The sequence below is a fragment of the Balaenoptera physalus genome, assembly GCF_965194825.1.
Source record: "Balaenoptera physalus genome assembly, chromosome: 16".
NCBI classification, from domain to species: domain Eukaryota; kingdom Metazoa; phylum Chordata; class Mammalia; order Artiodactyla; family Balaenopteridae; genus Balaenoptera; species Balaenoptera physalus.
The window spans coordinates 33,905,878-33,923,974 of record NC_138898.1 but is presented as its reverse complement, the minus strand read 5'-3'; the positions used below and the strand labels follow the sequence as shown (position 1 = coordinate 33,923,974).

Genomic DNA, 18,097 nt, shown 5'->3' with positions numbered 1-18,097 from the left:
GTTCATAAACATACACGTAATCTGAGATAAAGTGAGTTTAAAAGTCGATTGGTGAGGGAGTCAGGAGGAGGCATGGGAGGGCAGGTAGGAGGAAGCCCCCACGGCACATTCGGGGTGGTCCTCGCTGCCTGTGCATGTGGCTCCCAAGATGAGCACAAATAGAAACACAGAGTGGGCTGTCCAGGAGAAGCAGCTGTGCGTGTGTTGAGAGACCAGAGAGATTTTGCTCAGGTACCACGGGGCCCATGCACAAGGAGGCATAACTGAGTTGGACAGGGCCTTAATGTCATGACTGCAGAGAGTGCTGTCTGGCTCGTCTTGACAACAGCCCTTGACTGCCACCAGCTTCTCTATTGCCAGAGCTCCCCTAGATAAAGAGCTACTTCCAGAGCTAGAGGATGTAGTCTTATGTACTCTCTAATGATTTGGCTTAATCCAGAGACAAGTTTTCATATATCTAGAGCAGTGGTTCTTAGTCTTTAATATGCTAAGAATTACCTGGATTGGTTGTTAAAATACAGATTTCTGGTCCAAAATGTCAACAGTGCCGAGTTGAGAAACTCTGCTATAAAGTAACAAAATAAATTAAAGCTTCTAGATAAGAGGAAAGATGAAATAACAGACTTAAATAGAAGGCTGGAAGCCCACAGGTTTAAAATTTGAATAAATAAATAATCTGAAGGAAAAGGGATCAAAAATTAAGATTACAAATTTTAAATGTTGAAGTAAATGGAATAAAGATTTTAAAAATAAGGATTTCAGGCAAAGGGGAAGAAATAAGAAAGCAATAAACAAGTAAAAAGACAGAAAATAAAAGGCAATTTCTGAAAAATAATAAATGGCAAAATAAAACAAGAATCCAACCCCCAAAATCAAGATACTAAAATGAAACCACAGTGGTACATCAGCAAAGGTAACCATATAAAAGGTTATTTAGAAAACACAAAATGTTGCTTGATAAAGAAATCATTTGCATGAGAAGAATCCATTCCAAACCAATGCAGAGTCGAGATGTTGACCAAGCCAGTTGCTGGTGGGTCTGCACCTTGAACCCTTGACCACAGGCTGCCTCTGCACCCCCTGGTCAGCTCCCACAGGGTAAAGTGAGCTCCAGGCAGGAAAAGTTCTGTCCACACACACACTCCAGGCATATTCTGCACATCTTACTTTACGTGTCATCTTTTTCTTCCCAAACTTGTGGTTGCTCCCATTACCTATGAGACAGAGGCCAAGCCCCTCCAGGGGGCTGGTCAAGGCCTTCCCAACCTACCTGCCCCATGCTGCACACCCCCCTCTGCTGAGCACTAGCCTATTCCTGCCCAGCTGTGTCCATCCACTGAGGCTCAGGCTGCTGCCTACCCAGAACGCCCTCTCCACCTGTCTCCTGCTCTCCAGGCCCTTCTTGGACAGGGACTGTGCTACTTCCTGACTTCCTAACTGGTACTCACTGTGACCTGGTTTGGGTTGCCTTCATTTGGAAGTCTAATCATTGCACTGGTTCCAAGATCTTTTAGTGTCCTGATCCCTCAGTACACTGTTGGCCCCTGCACAAGAGAACGTTTTATACATTTCTTTTTTCACTGTCCTTTCTATTTAGTAGCTCTATTATAACTAACGGTTCAGGGAAAGAAGGTCTAGGTACTTTACAAAGAAGTCTATTTGTTCTAACAGTGAAGGTTCCTCATGCTATTTTTATTAAATAAGATCAATGGTTTTCGGTATCCAAATAGATATACTTTTAAAGGAAAAAAAAACCATACTAAAAATTAAATCTGGGTAGGATACTCAAAATAAAGCTACCTGGGGACTTTGCTTTCTTAAAGGAAACTCTTTAATTTCCCATAACATGGTTTACTTAAACAAAAATAAGTGCTGGAATTATACTAGAGAAGGGTTGTCTATACTTTGTGCCATGCTTTACTCTTGGGATTTAAATTTAGCTGGTGACTTTTCATTTGATGCCACCCCCTGGGCAGGAGCACTATTTTGTGTCATGCTTTGCACAGCAGGGCTAAAAATCCTCTTCATACAAATTCCTATGCCAACAAAGCAGGCTGTGTTGAACTGTAATTTAACAGACACTGAGTGTGGCTTTGAAGCAGGAAGAGTAGCACCCGCCTCTTCCAGCCAAACAATTTCTTCTTTTAAATAAAGCAGACCAATCCTGGTTATGGCTGTCTTCATCCAACTCAGAAACTATTCCCAGGCGTCTAGTGCACTGATGACTTAGGTGTAAAAATAAACAAATAGTTTCCATGAGCTTCAAAAATCTGAGTGGATCTTGTAGAGTCCTCTGACATACTGAATGACTCAAATGTCCTGAAAACTTTTGCCTGCCTCTCTAAGAAAGTTCATGAGGCTTTCATGCTTGTTTTCCTTCCTTAGTTCAATGGGGACTGCCCACCATCTCTGCGGCTGGTGTCATCGGCATGCTCAGTGCGGTCGTTGCCAGTATTATCGAGTCTATCGGGGACTACTACGCCTGTGCAAGGCTGTCCTGTGCCCCACCGCCCCCCATCCATGCAATAAACAGGTGCGTTCCTGAGAAAAAACGAGCTCTTCATCGGGCCCAGCGCTTCATACTTTGCTCTTTGGTTTGGATAACCAAGAGTTTCAACATGAAGTAGCCAAGCACCAGGGCTCTTTATTGGCTGTTTGTTTTGGACAAGTCACTGCCCCCATTTTGCCCTGATTTTCCTCATCCATAACATGGAGCAGAATTCCCACCCTTCTTCCTCATGGTAACAATCGTATAAGACATTCTCTGTGAGATCACTCCAGACCTTAGACCTTAAACTCACCAAAACAAGTACCAGGTACTGCCATTGTTCTTTGCTTGGTTTGGGTCATGGATATATTGTCCCCTTTGATTTCTTGTTTTCCCAGCTGTTCTATTCACAGTTACAATTCATATAGAGAGAGACAAGAGCAGGAATAAATGAAGTCTGTAGAATCTAGAGGTTTATGAGCTGTGGAGTTTATATTCTCAGCACATCTGGTCTTTAGTTTCTGGATGCTGGGGGCAAATTGGGCCCTGTGGAAGCTGCAGAGAAGAGAAAATAGCCCAGATCATTCCACCTTTCCCAGCCAGCTGCCACCCTTCCAGAAGGGATTGTGTGTGATGAGATCCAAAGGGCTGGTGTCTTAGCATCTCTTCCATTGGTTCTGTTGGGGTTTAGAGTCCTGGTTTTTCTGTTTTTCTCTAATGGAGTTATTGCATATGAGTAAATTACTTATATACTGATTCTTTTAAAAGTTTTAATGTTTACAAAATTACAAAGCATTTCCTTTCTGATAAAACTATATAGTAATAGGAAAGGAATCAAATCAATGGATGACCCATGTTTGTCTTAGATTCCAACAAATGACTTTATATTTCTGGCTAAAATCTTTTAACTTGGAATAATTTTTAAACATTTGTGTCTGATGTGTGGTTCAGAGATGTGCTTCTCAAAGTTGAGTGAGCATGGAGAATCCTGTTAAAATGCAGGTCTTCAGATCTGGGGTGGGGCCTGAGAGTCTGCATTGCTAACCCCTCCTGGGGAGTGTGGAGGCTACAGGTCTGTGGGCCCTGCCTTTGGGCCACAACCATTTAGAGTGTATTTCAGAGTATTTCTCCCATGGAATGAATGTTTTTCTTTCCCCCATTCCTTTACGTTTTAGGGGGATTTTCGTGGAGGGTCTCTCCTGTGTTCTCGATGGCATATTTGGTACTGGGAATGGCTCTACTTCATCCAGTCCCAACATTGGAGTTTTGGGAATTACTAAGGTACAAATATTTTTCTAATAAAATGGTTGGGCCTCAAAATGTTGATCCATTTCATTGATTGGTCTGGCCACTGTGAGTTCCAAAAGGATGGCCTCCAATTCCGAGATCATCTTCTTCCCCATCTCTTATTTTTTCATTGATGGGTTTTTGGAATGCTGATAGAGGTCTCTTTCGCCTTGACTGACCTGGGTAGGCAGGCATCAGGTGCTATTCCTTCATACATTCCACAGATTTTTATTAAGCACTGACCCTTTGCCAGGCTACTGTTCTAGGCACTTGGGATACATCAGTGAATAAAAAAGAGAAATATCCCCATCGTCTATGGAGTTTAGATTCTAACAGAGGAAGACAAGCAATAAATAGTAAGCATAATAAGTATGAGAAATATGGGGCAGGGTGGGGGATCAGGAGGGTAAGTGTTAAATCGGGTAGTCAGGCTAAGCCGCGTTGAGAAGATGACTTTGAGCAAAGACCTGACGAAGCTGAGGGAGGGAACTGTGCAGGTACCTGGGGAGGGGCATTCATTCTGGCAGGGCAACCGCCAGTGCAAAGCCTATCACAGGAGCAGGCTGGCACGCTGCAGATGAGCAAGGAGGCCAGTGGGGCAGGAAGCAGAGAGGGGAGTGGGCGTCGGCCTGGTAGGAGCAGGTGAGGTTCTTGGGGTAGCTGAGGGCCAGGTGCTGCAGCCCTACAGGCGGCCAGGGGCCGAGTGTAAGTGGGGGCCGCAGGGTGTGGCTCCATCTGATTTTTTTTTTTTTTTAAAGAATCACTATGGCTGCTATGATGAAAGTAGAACATGGTGGGCGGGAGAGAGGATAGAAACAGGAGACCAGTTAGGAGATGGCACTAGTTCTAGATGAGAAATTATATTACTCATTACAAATAAATCAATCTTACAGTAACACAGTTTTCAAACTGCAGCAGCATCATTCTTCTCTTTCAGATGAAATCTGTTGTGGAGTTAGTGGCAGAACAAACCACAGCGAGTCACTCAGGTTGAAGCAGTGCCTGGGTCTGAAGTCCTCCCCACTTGTCTCTCCTCCCCACCCTACTCCAAACACAGACACCACAATCCAGCTTCAGTAAAAAGGAGTCTGCTTCTCGGCCTTTCAAATTTACTAGCAAATAAATTTTATATCCCAGTTGCTTTGGGCCAAAGCTTGCTGTTTGCTCAGGGTGTTGAGGAATGCAGCTCGGCCCTGGCCATTGTATGTTGCTCAGCTAGACACCGTTAGAACTGGTTCACCGTCTAGAGTGGCCTGCATGAGTCAGAGGTCTTCCTCCTGAACTGGAGAACTTGGGGGTGGGCTGGAGCCTTCTAGAACTGTTTGACCTCTCTAAAATTAGAAATCCTTCTCCAGCCCTCTGCAAGATTATATAACCAGATAAAAAGAAACCAAATACTTAGTTTGGTTAATTATAACTGCAAATCCAAGTGAGAGGGAGCAGGGCATGCATTGTGCAAGCCTGACATGCTGGTTGGTTTCCTGTAAGTTGGCCAGGCCATCACAGAGCTCAGCCTCAGGTGTGCTGGTGACCCCACCTGCTGCCTGTTGCTCCTGGCACATGACATGTGAGGGCTGCCTGATGGGCACTTCCTCCAGGATGCCTGGGTTCTATTGCTGCCCATGGTGAGAGCAGATGCTGAGCACACAGAGCTAAGGGAAGGGTCAAATGGGCACCAAATGGGGCATAAGCCACTCACTCTTTAGCCAGTTTGCTGCCATGAACCTGTAGACATATAACTAATCCAAAATAACGGAGTAGTAACATTATTATAGATGGAGGGACTCTTGGGGAAACAGTTTAACAAGCCAGCTCCCTTTCTGCACCTTTTTAAAACACATCATCACATAATTTAACCAAGGTCACTGTAGGGAGTAAGTAGTGCTGTCACTAAGGTTCCTTCTAAAACTTGACTGAGCTGGTTTGGGGAATAATTTATCTTTATTATAATTTGGATGGTGCTAGCTTATTCTGAAAAGGCACCCTGCCCGCATTTTTTAATTGAGCCAATTGATCTTACCTCGGAATCCCTTTGGACCCACTTACCCTAGGTGAAGGTCTTATCCATTTGAGAGCAGTATCAGCCCTGGAATTGGTTTCCATTGCCCTGACTCACAAGGGGGTATAATTGAGCCATCTACACAGATGCCTTGGGGTGGGGAAGTAGGACTTGCACCAGAAACTTCTCTGTGGCCTGAGCCATGTGGCTGATGGAAGATTCCTGCCCAGGAAAAAGGAAGCACAAGGTTATAGGCAGTATTCTGCCTCTTGTCCAGCTGAAGGACTTGGGACAGTCATTTTTCTGATTAGAACTGAGATCTGAAATCTGACAATTCTAGATCTAGATCTGTGTTGTCTAATATGGTAGTCAGTAGCCCCATGTGGCTGGTGGCTGCCAAAGGAAAGCACAGATACAGAACGTTTCCATCACTGTATGAAATTCTTCCAGACAGCACTGTCTGGACCATTGTCTCAGACTTCCAGAACAAATAGAAAGAGGGTCATCTGTGGCTTTTGCGGAGAATCTACCTCCATTTCCTGGCAACTCCACTGTTTGCTATCCTTCATCCAGTTATGGCGTTCCATGTACAGACATGGACATTCTAACTATTTGATCAGAGTTGAGGCTGCCTACCCCATTGTGTTTTCTGAAGTTCTGAGGGTTGGATGGGTTGGATTCCATGTGCAGGACTTCTCTGCTGAGTGTGTTCCAGTGTCTGTCCCACAGAGAAGGGCAGCATGGCATGGTAGGGAGGTGGCTGCTTTGGATCCAGCCCTGGCTCCATCACATTCTCCTAAAGTGAACACGGGCAAGTTACGTCACCTCTCTTGAGTTTCTATACCCTTGTCTATAAATATAGCTTGCAAGGTTTTGGAATTAATAACTTGACGTAAAGCACCTAGCATGGGTTAAATAAGCAAAATAGAGATACTGTTATATGATATTTAGCCCTAAGTTTATTTCTAGGAAGAGTAAACACCATCTTCCCTGGCTGAACTGTCTCTTTGATGGTATCCAGAGGGAGGTCATTTCTTCTCTGCAGCATACCACCCTGTTGAACACTTTGGAAAGTCACAAATGCAGTGTCGATTTTTCAATGGCCCTAGGCAAAGCCACAGTTCAGGAAGGAGATCAGAAGGGAGTCTGGGAGGTGATTCCAGGGAGTGGAGAAAGGAGATGTGAAGGCTCCATGTAAGCACCAGCAGGGCAGGGATTTTAGGGCTGTGTCTCTGGTGTTTGGAACAGAAATGTATAATAGGCACTCAGTTAATGTTTGTTGAACAGAAGAATGGCTAACTTGCTGCTTTTTTTGGACAGCATCTAAGGCAGATCAGCCTTCCTTGAATGGTTTTCATAAGAGATTTATTGTTTTAGGCATCCCTAGGGCCAGCTCAGCCCTCCCCCCTGCACACCTAACAGGGCTGACCCTGCTGGGAGGTGGATCCCTCTGTCTGGTTGCTCTTTCTCTTACTCATGCCTCAAGACCATCTCCAGAGAACCCTCCCCAACTTTTCAGAGTTATCTCTTCCCACTGGACTCCCACGCAACATAGCAATTGCAACAGTACAATTATTTGATCATAAGCTTGTGACTTACTCATCTTTGTATCCATCACCACCCCCCATCCCAGTTTCCCAAGTGCTGGTCACGTAGTAGGTCCTTGAAAATGCTGAAAAACAAGCTATTTGTAAATGAAAGCCTTCCTAATCATGTATTACAGCCAAGCGTAAGTAATTTTTGCTCCGTTTGCCAGTTTGCATGACCTTTTCACTGCTCCCCTGCACATAGTGGTGGTATAATGGGAGGAACTGTAAGTTGGAGTAATGGACGCTAGGCTCCAGTGTCAGCTGTGACTGATTCTAGCTGGACAGCTCAGTGAAAGATTCAATTCTTATTCTGAACTTGACCCTTGGGCACATTGAGAAGCTCTTGGAAGGTCCAGCCCAGCGTCATCCAGGAGAACAGTGCAGTAGTGGAAATGTTCTGTACCTGCACTATCCCCTGTGGGAGCCCCCAGCCACACATGCCTACTGAGCACTTGAAATGTGGCTAGTACAACTGACGGACTGACTTTTACATTTCATTTCATTTTAGTTACTTAAAATTTAAGTAGCCATCTTCTATTCACTGTAAGTCATACATAAAGCCCTGTGGGCACTATTCCATTTCTGGAACCTCTTTTATCCAGTTTATGTCCTCAGGATGTTTTCCTGGGAGAGGCAACACAGAGTAGGGGCCAACAGTGCAGGATTCTTGAGCCCAGTGCTAGCTCCATCTCTCGCTACCTGGGTGACAGTGGACTAGATGGACGCTTTTAGAAGGCAGAGATCAAGCTTAACCAATAAAGTTGGGAGCACATGGGAAATGCTTTACATGGTGCCGCAGAAGTCTAGAGTTGGGGAAGCCAAGCCTTGGAATCAAAGAAGGCTTTGCAGAAGAGGTAGCATTGGGGTAGTATTTTGAAAGATGTGTCTGAGAACTGGCCAGAAGGGGGATGAGAACCTGAAGACTTAGGCAGGGGACTGACCTCCCAAATCACAATGTTAAAGAGGTCACTCCATCGTAGTGGAGAGGACATGTGGGCAGAGGAAAGGCCAGAGGCAGCAAGTTCAGGGGGGAGGCTGTCAAATAACCTAATGCTTCCCAGGTGCTGTTCAGACTATTTTACATGCATCTCATTTAATCCTCAAAGCAGAAGCACACCGTTCATTGTTACAGAGATGAGGATCCTGCCACCCTCATAGTTAGAGGTGGAGCAGAGACAGGAGCCAGGCAGCTCCTGCACTCTTTGGTCACCAGGCTGTGCCACCTCTAATGAGTAATACACCAGGAGGAAAAGTAGTTCCAGAAATGTTTGGGGGTTTTGTCTGATTTGCCAGAACCCAGAAGAGAAGCAGGGGCCAAGTGTAGTTTTTGCATTTTGCATTTGAGACACTAGAAGATCATCCTGGCCAGTGACTGTGGGCATTAGAAACCCAGGACCAGAGTGCAGGAGCAGGTGCACACTGAGGTGACATTGCCCAGGGCTCGGAGATGCAAAGGCTGAGCCCCAGGATCCCCGTAGTCAAGGAGAGCAGAACAGTCAGCTTCTGGCAAGAACCGGATGGGATGGAAACAAGGAAAGGTGGTGGTAATCTTTTTACTCTAGTTGTGTTTATAGTAATATTTATGTGTTTAGAGTATTGAGTACTCTAATTGAGTATCCTCATTGTGAAATGAGACTGAACCCTCTTAACTAAAAGTTTTAAGAGTAATCCAGATTTTGCCTGTGGGTTTTGTCACATTTTCCCACGGGGCCTGAGTAGTTGTGTGTGCTGCTGGAGAGTCTCGAGGTGAATGCCTTTCTCTGCCCTCTGTGTGTCCCACAGGTTGGCAGTCGTCGGGTGATACAGTACGGCGCAGCACTCATGCTCGCATTAGGCATGATTGGAAAGTTCAGCGCCCTCTTCGCCTCGCTCCCGGATCCTGTGCTTGGCGCCCTCTTCTGTACTCTCTTTGGTAAAATTCCATTTCCTTGATAGCCGGCTTCCTTCTCAGGCTCCTTTTCTTTCTTCACATTTGCTAAGGAATCCCTTCAGTGAGATTGAAGGTAACGATAAATTTCTTTTTTAAAATACAAAAGGACATACCTTAAAAACATATAAACACATATCACTTTCTGAGTTGAATTGATGTTAAAGGTAGAATAATTGAGCTAGGAAAAATCAAATTAAATTTTATTCCCTCTAATTGCCATTTCTAATTGATTTAAACTCAGATATCTTCCCCTCTGGGCCATTTTAAACTGACCATTTTTACGATGGGACTCGATCTCTGTGCCATTCAGCTGTAGTAATCAGGGACTTGATATTTGGGTGCATTTCCCAATGTAATTGAAATTGTTTGAATCAAGTTTTTGAGGGAGAACCAATGTCCTTAGTTTTCTGCCTGGTCTAAAAAAAGCATAGTGGGATGTTTATGCCCCTTATTTAGGCCCAAATAGTGCCTAGGCCGAGGGTCATTTGGATCAGAGACCCAGGTTGTCACATTTTGGTCCCTGTCCTGTCACTACACAGGTCTCCCAACCTGTTTCTGATGGGACCGAGAAAGGACATTGTAGGGAGTCTGTCTTCGACAGTGTATCTATCATCCATGCCATAGGTGAGATAATGGAACTTGTGGTCTAATGTTTTTCTCTCCAGGAATGATCACAGCTGTTGGACTCTCTAACCTGCAGTTCATTGATTTAAATTCTTCCCGGAACCTCTTTGTGCTTGGATTTTCAATCTTCTTTGGGCTTGTCCTTCCAAGTTACCTCAGACAGAACCCTCTCGTCACAGGTAGGAAAAACAGGCCTTGAATCTTGTGGGGAAGTTGGAACCACAGCCAGCAGTTCACAAACAGCTCACCACCAGTTGGAGGGGACTTTGGAACTTCAGGAATCATTCTGATGAATGTTCATCTATGTTTTTCATTTAAATCCCACTTGGCCGAAGCTTATCTGGAAGCCCTTTGCACTCCTAACCACCTGTTTTCCATAGCAGGTGAACCATTTTACATTCCCACCAGGTATGTGGGACACAGTGATTTCTATTTCTCCATATTCTCACCAAAGCAAACACGTGTTATTTTTCTGTTGGGGATCATTATATTTTTAAATATAGAAACTGTGTGAACTTCTGTCTTAATATATCTCATTCATGTGATAACATCTTTAGAAATAAAGTTGCTCCTAATTAAAAGAAGCTAAGCACTAATTAGTAACCCAGAATTCTGAAGCCCTTCATTTGATTGCTGACTCCACAAATATTTTTGTTGTCTTGTTATTCACTTTGTAAAATTTTCAGCCTTACAACAGCCATCTTTTATATTGATTTTTTTTTTTTAATCTGCAAACAACACCCCCCTCCACCCCCAAAGTCTTCATAGTTCATTACAGGTTGAACTTCACTCTATTAGATTTATCTTCTGTGAACCATTGTTAGGAATTTTCCTTATGGAGATAACTTTTGATTATTGTTGAAAGCATTCATAGTAGTTTAACATGTTACTGGCAAAAATTTATCTACACATGCATAGCGGAAATTTACACTTTAATGCACTGTATTGACGGACTGGCAATTAGTGTCCACCCCAGTGTTCCTTTCTAAGTCAAGGGCAGGCCTATTCTGACTGGCAGTGACCAGTTGCTATGTCATTTTCAGGGATAACAGGAATCGATCAAGTGTTGAATGTTCTTCTCACAACTGCTATGTTTGTAGGAGGCTGTGTGGCTTTTATTTTGGATAACACCATCCCAGGTATGTGGTATATATCAAACATGCTTATTACATACGTAATTACATACTTTTTTTTTGCCAAATAAATATGGGAAGCAGGAAGAGTGAATCAGTTCAAAGCAATCACTGGTTAAAACTGTCTTTTCTAAAGTGGTTAAGATGACACTTTCAGCCACCTTTCATGAATCACTTTTTTGCTAATAAACTTAGTTTTTTTTTTTCCTTCTTGCTGAATTACATTTAAGAAAAAGCAGATGAATTCCTTGCATATGGTGAAGTGGCAGCGGGATGCCTTAAGCATGCTCCAGCTGCCTGCCCTTCTGCTCAGCCTTGCCTGGAGCTCTGCAGTTTGGCTTTTGTTGACTTGTTCACACACTCCTGAGCCAACTGCTACCAGTGGGCAGCACTTCTCCTCCTTGTGGAGCCTGTCCTTTAAATGAGTCATTCCAGAGGCAGACCACTGCCAGGACCAGTGCCTGAGAGATGTATGGAGTCAGCTCTCTCTCCAACACCCATAGCCCTTGTTTCACAGCTGGTGCATTCTATGCCAAGTGCCGGGTGATGGACTAGGATATGATGTGGGCCCTGCCTTGGGGCCTTCCCAGCTTCCTAGAGGAGGCTGCTTTGTATCATTGTAAAGTGCTGCCATGGATGCACTAGTAGATTCATCCACTGTCAAGGAAGGATGATGTTTATTCTTGAGCTTGAAGGTTTTATTGAGATTTTGCCCGTAACCTACCTCCAAAAAGCCTCAATCAAGAAGAGGTTACTAGGGGAGCGAGGGGTGAACACATCTGGCAGAAGGAATCACACACATGAATAGGTGGAAGGTGTTAGATTTGTGGGAGGCCAGTAACATCCTCTTTCTCTCCTAAGTCAGCACTAAGTGAGAGAGAGACAAAGGAGTCAGGCAGATGGAAATTAAAGTCAGTTTTATTAATGAAATGCCCATGGGAGGGCATAGCTTATATGTGAGAGGTTCCTAAGCCCTGCACCATAGAGTCAAGCTCACCACCCAGGCTCAGGCAGAGAAGTACATTGTTAGGGCTCCCATGTAGCTAAAAGCAGGTGCCAGTACTCCTCTCTGCACTGGAAAGATTTTTGAAAAGGAGTCCAGGAGTTGCTGAACCCTGTCGGTCCAGATCTTTCTCCCTGACTCATCTGTCAGGGTACAGAATTGCCAGGAGTGTTATGCCAGTGGCAGTTCATCCTCAGAGGAGCACAACAAGTGGGGAATATGTGACAAATACACCCCCACCCACTGAAATGGAGCAAAACAGTATAAAAAGTGATATGTCTGGATGAGTGGTGGGTGGGTGTGCAATGACCAAGTGGTGAAGGCATTGTGAGTTGTAATAATGACTCTGGGCCCCATTTTGCAAGATCAGATTGGCGTTTTAGAGAGAAGTGGTTGTTTTGAGGGATTAGCGATTCTTAGATTTCTGGATTGGGCATTGGCTACTCCTCAAGTGTTCTTTTCTGTCATCCCATTCCTTTCAATCTATGAGATAGCAGCAGTGGAGAATCTCAATTCTTGGTAGAACTATTTAACTAAACATTCCATTGTTCTGTTTTTGTTTTGTTGTGTGTGTGTGTTCCACAGGTACTCCAGAGGAGAGGGGAATCAGGAAATGGAAGAAGGGCGTGGGCAAAGGAAGCAAGTCTCTTGATGGCATGGAATCCTACGACTTGCCATTTGGCATGAACACTATTAAAAAATACAGATGTTTCAGCTACTTACCCATCAGCCCAACCTTTGCAGGCTACACATGGAAAGGCCTCAGGAAGAGCGCTAACAGCCGGAGTTCAGATGAAGACTCGCAGGCCACAGTATAGCCGTAGCTCGCCCTGTGGCCCAGCCGCAGTGAGGCATGAACCTGTAGTTCCTTGCTGAGTAACAAGCAGTAACATATATGTCTGTAGATCTGCAGTTACATTTTCCACCCCAGAGCTAAGACAGATTACAAGTAGCTTTTTTGTTGTGGGTTGTGATCCTGTCTAATATGGTGTCTCACCTATCTTTTTATTTAAGCCCTTGACCCTTTGCCCTTGAGAGCATCCATTGCTGGCCATGGTCACTGAATTTGAAGTTCCTGTCCTCCCGTGGGAGTGGATGCTTGAAGCCCACAGCGATTCCTTGTTTTCAGTCCCCTTCTAACACCCTGTGCTAGCTTTCTTACAGGCCACCTCCAGGGTCCAGGGGCTTTCTGTGCTTGGAAGCACCAGGACCTTCACCTGCAAAGACCTCCTCTGGTCAAGGGGCACCAGTATCCTTGCATTGTCAAATGAGATTCTGTGTTCCCTGATACTCCTGTAGGAGGTGGCTGCTGGCCAGTTGAAAACAGTGACATGCTTACCCTATGCCCAAATCTGTGCATGGGTAAAGTCTGTACAGATATAATTAAAATGGAAATTGGGGGATTGGACGGGAAGGGAAGGTACCTTGAAATCAGTATCTGATTCTCAACTGCACTTTCTTGGTGCCACCCTGGCCCAAGCTGGGCCAGCACATCTCATATTGGCCTCTTTTTTTTTTACTAGTAGCTGAGACACTCTATCTGGCATTTATCACTCCTGGCTGGTGTGACGGGTATAGAGTCCCCATGAGGGCACCAAGCAGGTGTTTATGGGGGTCTTGGTTCTGCTGACATGTGGATGTCAGTTATTGTTGTGTGTATCTATTATTACAAGATTTTATTCCTATTTAATGTTATTGACTATAGATTTTTGAAATCAGTGTTTTTCCATGTGACCCTCTTACCTTACATACCTATTACTTGTTCCTCACCTCCTATCCCCCATTAAGAAAGGAACCAGCATTTGTAAAGCTGTTGACACCATCAGGGAAGCTTGTTGTCCTGGCTCTTAAAGGCCAGTAACCATTATTGTGGTTGTGTTTTGTATTGCTTGATACCATGAAAGTGTAAATACATAATGCTTAATCTATTTATCAAAACTGACTACTGGACCAGAGCCCAGAAACCATGGGTTAAGTTATACGTGAATTTGTTTTGTGAAGAAGGGAAGCTGCGGCAGGTGACAAACAGCCGCCATATTGAATGGTGCGGCCTCCTGGTAAATTAATTACTGCAGTTCTGTTGCCATTCATATCTGGCAGTTAAGGCTTAAGGAGACTTTCTGTGAGTTGCCATGTTGAATGTCCACTGGATTTTGATTTTGCAGAGGGGAAGATTAGATCCCCTGGCCAAATGCTGCCTTTCCTGTTTAAGTTATTGATGAAGGTAGTAAGAAGAGCAGCTGGCAGACCCCCTCTGTTGAATTCTAATTAATAACATTAAATTGTTTCTGACAAAAATAACTTTTATTGAATTTGGCTTGAAATTTGCAATCAAAGGAAAATCCTGAGTGACCTTGTTTCTTGAGGTAGTGCTTCTTAAGTATTTACCTGGTTGTTTACCAGGCAGTGAGCACATGGCTCTTGGCAGCCTTGTGTCCACATGGTGAACTTCCTGCCCCCGCAGCTGGCTCAGCTCACCACACTGGGATGTCTTTGGCAGCATTATTGTGTCACTACAGCCTCCTTGACCCCTGTAATGTTTGGGGCTTTAAGGCCTATTCTGGCAAGAACACTTCAGAGCCACTGCATTGTTTTGCCAAGACCTTATTGCAGATTAAGTAAAGAACTTAGATTCTAAATTTAAATTTGTATGGTATGTTCTTTTTGAAGTGTATTTGGTGCATATTTACTTTAGAAGCACACTGGTTAAGTGATTTTCATCTGTTTGACTTGGTAAGCCCTTGAGGCTGACAGCCCTAGTTGTCCCCTTAGTTGCTTAGTTCCTTCTATTTGTATTTTGCTCAGCATCTCCAATTTCTCTCCTCTGAACAATGGGGAAAATTGTAAAACATCCCAGAGATTGCAGTATTCTAGCTCTCTAGATGAGCAGAAGGACCAAATATCCAAATGAAAGCCTCTGAACCACTGGTAATTCAGGAACAAGTTCCTTTCAGCTTAACTTGACCCCAGGTATCTTCCCTCCCAGTGGGTAACACTCAGGGCATGTGCTTCAGATGTCTAGGAACCCTCTCCCTTCTGAAAACTCTCCTGGGCTGGGCTTATTGAGAGGTTTCAGATCTGCTGGTCTGGGGGGATATTTTCCGTAAGCCTTCAAATGTGCAAAGAAGCCCTGTGCCCACACCTCCTATTGGAAAAAGAGGGTTTTCGGCCTTCTTGTTCCATTGGGGCCAACTTAGATTCTCTGTCCAAGGTGGGGGAAGGGGACAGGAGATTAAGAAGTGTCCCCTGGCCAGCAGATATGCTACAGAATGAGTCTGTAGTTGAAAGAAAAATATATTCATCTGCTTCTTGTGTTTAAGCACACACCTGAAGGGGAGGTTTTGGGGGACACAGTGGCCATGCACAGTCTGTGCCTGTGCACCTCCCACTTGCATTGCTAGGGCCACATACCTGCTATGCATTGGCCAATAGAATGTTTTAGGATATTTTGGATGTGAATGTCCTTGGGCAGGGCATTCACCCTCCAATTCCCACGTGAATACCTACCCACTGTTTTCACATCTACATTGGTGATCCTGATGTGGAAAGTAGAAACTTATAAATAGGACAGTAGATGCTGCAATATCACTGTGGCGGCAAGGGTGAACCCACCACTGGTTTTGATAAAATATCTAAATGGTTCACAATGGGAAGTGGCTCCAGTCTTTGTAGGCAATTTTCATTCTCATTCTCACTAGGGAATTAAACATAGATTCATTGATACAGAATCTTTCTTAAGATGGTTTCAAATGTTAGATTGTAGTAAGTTTCTTGTGATTGATCAAGGCAAGGGAAGTGGCTTAACCATGGGTCCTTATGGTTTCCCGTTTTCATGGTAACAAATTCACACACAGGATTTGCTTCATACTGTAGAATACTGGCTTTCATGATGACAACCTGGTTTATGCATGAATATTACAGTATTTCCATATAGTAAAATAACATTTCTACCCAGGATAATAGTCACAGTTTTCCAGGGAGGGAATGATAATTTTCATGACAATGTCATGTGATGATAGAATTTCTCCATTGATGAATCTTTCGTATGTGTGTATACTTTATTTACCCATGCATATATTTTATGACCATGAGCTAAGTTGTTATTTCTTTAATTCATGTCTTTGCTGAAATATTGGTACTAGCAACTTAGACTTGAAGTTGGCAACTATAATCTTCCAAAATATCGATGCCACAAGAGTGGTCAGGCCAGATAGGAGACGAACAAGGAGCTGTGGCGGAAGCCTCATCCCAGAACCTGTCTGGCACAAAGAAAGGCAGCATCCTGCACACTCACCCCCACGGCTTGGGGTGGATGCTCAGCTGCAGGCAGCAGGCCTGGCGTGACTGTTGCTGCCCCCTGGTGTGCTCACCCAGCTGTGCCCCCTGGACACCGTGGCAGCCTGAGCTCTCACAGGGCCCACTTCTCCAGGGAGCCACTGTTGGCTTTAGGGAAACACCTGGGGCCTCACATGCCATGCGTGTTGTGCTCTGTCCCCTTATGATTTTGACACAGAGAATAGGATCTCCCCCACCCTCCACCCTTCCCGCAGTCACAACTGGAGTAGTGCAAGAAGATTGCCCGTTTTTGCCAGCGTTCAGCATCTGCCCGTGGACCTGTGAAGCACGTTAGCGCAGAGGATCCCTTTTCAGCAGCCTCCACACATTCCTGTCCTTTTAGTCTGTTCTTGACTGTGCCTCGTCTTCACTCTACGCTAGTAACATCCAGCCTCCTTAGAATTGCTCTGTGTGTGTTTCCCAACACTTAGGACACCCTTCCCAGTGGTGCCGTCTTACTGACAGCCAAGTTAATACCCTTTTTGTTCGTTCGTAACAACCTTTGTTTGACATGTTAATAAATTTCTGACTGTTCTTAAAACAGTGGGGATGCCTATATTTTCCTTAAGTTTTTGTGACTGACTTTGGCTATATACCTTTCTGGGATTTTGTTTGTTTTTTATTTTGCATACTGAGGGTATTTGGGGTGGGGTTGTTTTTTGAGATGTCTAATTCTTTTATGGAGTTTTTAAAAAGAATTTTCATATTGTTTTTCTAACATGGCTTCATTAAACGTTTAAGTATTTTAAAAATATGTAATATTTGGACCAGATGTTGTGAATAATAGTAGAGATAAAGCTATTTTATTCTGTATTTTTAAAACTGTTCCGTACAAATAAAAGCTCTCCTGGACACCGTTCTGCTGTTCACGTACCTTCTTTGGCTGGTCTTTAAAGAAAACTGTCATTATTTAAAAGTCATCACTTAGGGGAGGGAACTCGACTAGTAAAAATTTTAGTTCAACAAGTTCACCTTTGTTAGATACATCGAAGACTCAAAGGAGGAAAGCAGTTGCTGAAGTATCATTGGCCCCCACAGCTAGAAAACCACGGTGGGCTCCTTGGGAGGATGCCCAAGGGGGAAGGGAGACCTTGGTTAGAGGATGCACTCATGCTGGACTTTGGCATGAAATTATGAGTCTCTTAGTAAGTTAGTGACATCTGGAGGCTGGAGACCTTTTAGGGACCAGAAAGGCTGTCATGTCCACACAGTGGAATCAAAGGCTCCCAGAGCAGTCTTGGCCCCTTCAGGCCAACTGTTGAGGCTGGGACAGGAAATGCTGAGGTGTGGGTGCCAGAAAAAGCTCAGAGCCAAGCCTGAGAGCAGCTGGTGACAGCTCATTCAATCAGAGGCGTGGCTCCTGGTGGGGTATGAAGACAAGTCCAAAAGTGTGTTACTTAATTTAGAACAAACTTAGAGCTCCTCCATCCCCATCTCTATCCCTGGTTTGTCTCTGGCAGTTTCAGCCATAGTGACCACCACAGCCACACCCATAGGGTGTTCAACCTGCTGCTTCCTGTTCCCAGTATCCTGACCTATGAGCCACTGCTAGGCATCCAGTTACAAGGTGATAATGTCTTACCTTACACTATATACATGCAGAAAATATGTGTGAGGTACTTAAAAAAGAATACCCATGTTCTCACCCCCAGTTGGGACAATAGCACATTTCAGTACTGAAGGCCCTGCCACCTCCCACCCCATGGGCC

At 44.4% G+C, this 18,097-nt stretch overlaps 1 protein-coding gene across 5 annotated transcripts in view; it reads left to right on the top strand.

Moving 5' to 3' along the window:
- SLC23A2 (solute carrier family 23 member 2) overlaps positions 1 to 17,245 on the top strand; it is a 141,149-nt gene extending 123,904 nt beyond the window's left edge. For 4 of the 5 annotated variants that reach the window (XM_082431428.1, XM_082431432.1, XM_082431430.1 and 1 more), the window contains 6 exons: positions 2,386 to 2,533; positions 3,664 to 3,769; positions 9,146 to 9,275; positions 9,959 to 10,096; positions 10,961 to 11,056; positions 12,639 to 17,245. In XM_082431428.1, the coding sequence (XP_082287554.1) occupies positions 2,386 to 2,533; positions 3,664 to 3,769; positions 9,146 to 9,275; positions 9,959 to 10,096; positions 10,961 to 11,056; positions 12,639 to 12,871 (851 nt within the window). In that variant the 3' untranslated portion in view covers positions 12,872 to 17,245. The remainder of the gene's footprint in view (positions 1 to 2,385; positions 2,534 to 3,663; positions 3,770 to 9,145; positions 9,276 to 9,958; positions 10,097 to 10,960; positions 11,057 to 12,638) is intronic. The other variant, XM_082431431.1, reaches the window with a different exon arrangement.
- Positions 17,246 to 18,097: the final 852 nt, after the last annotated feature.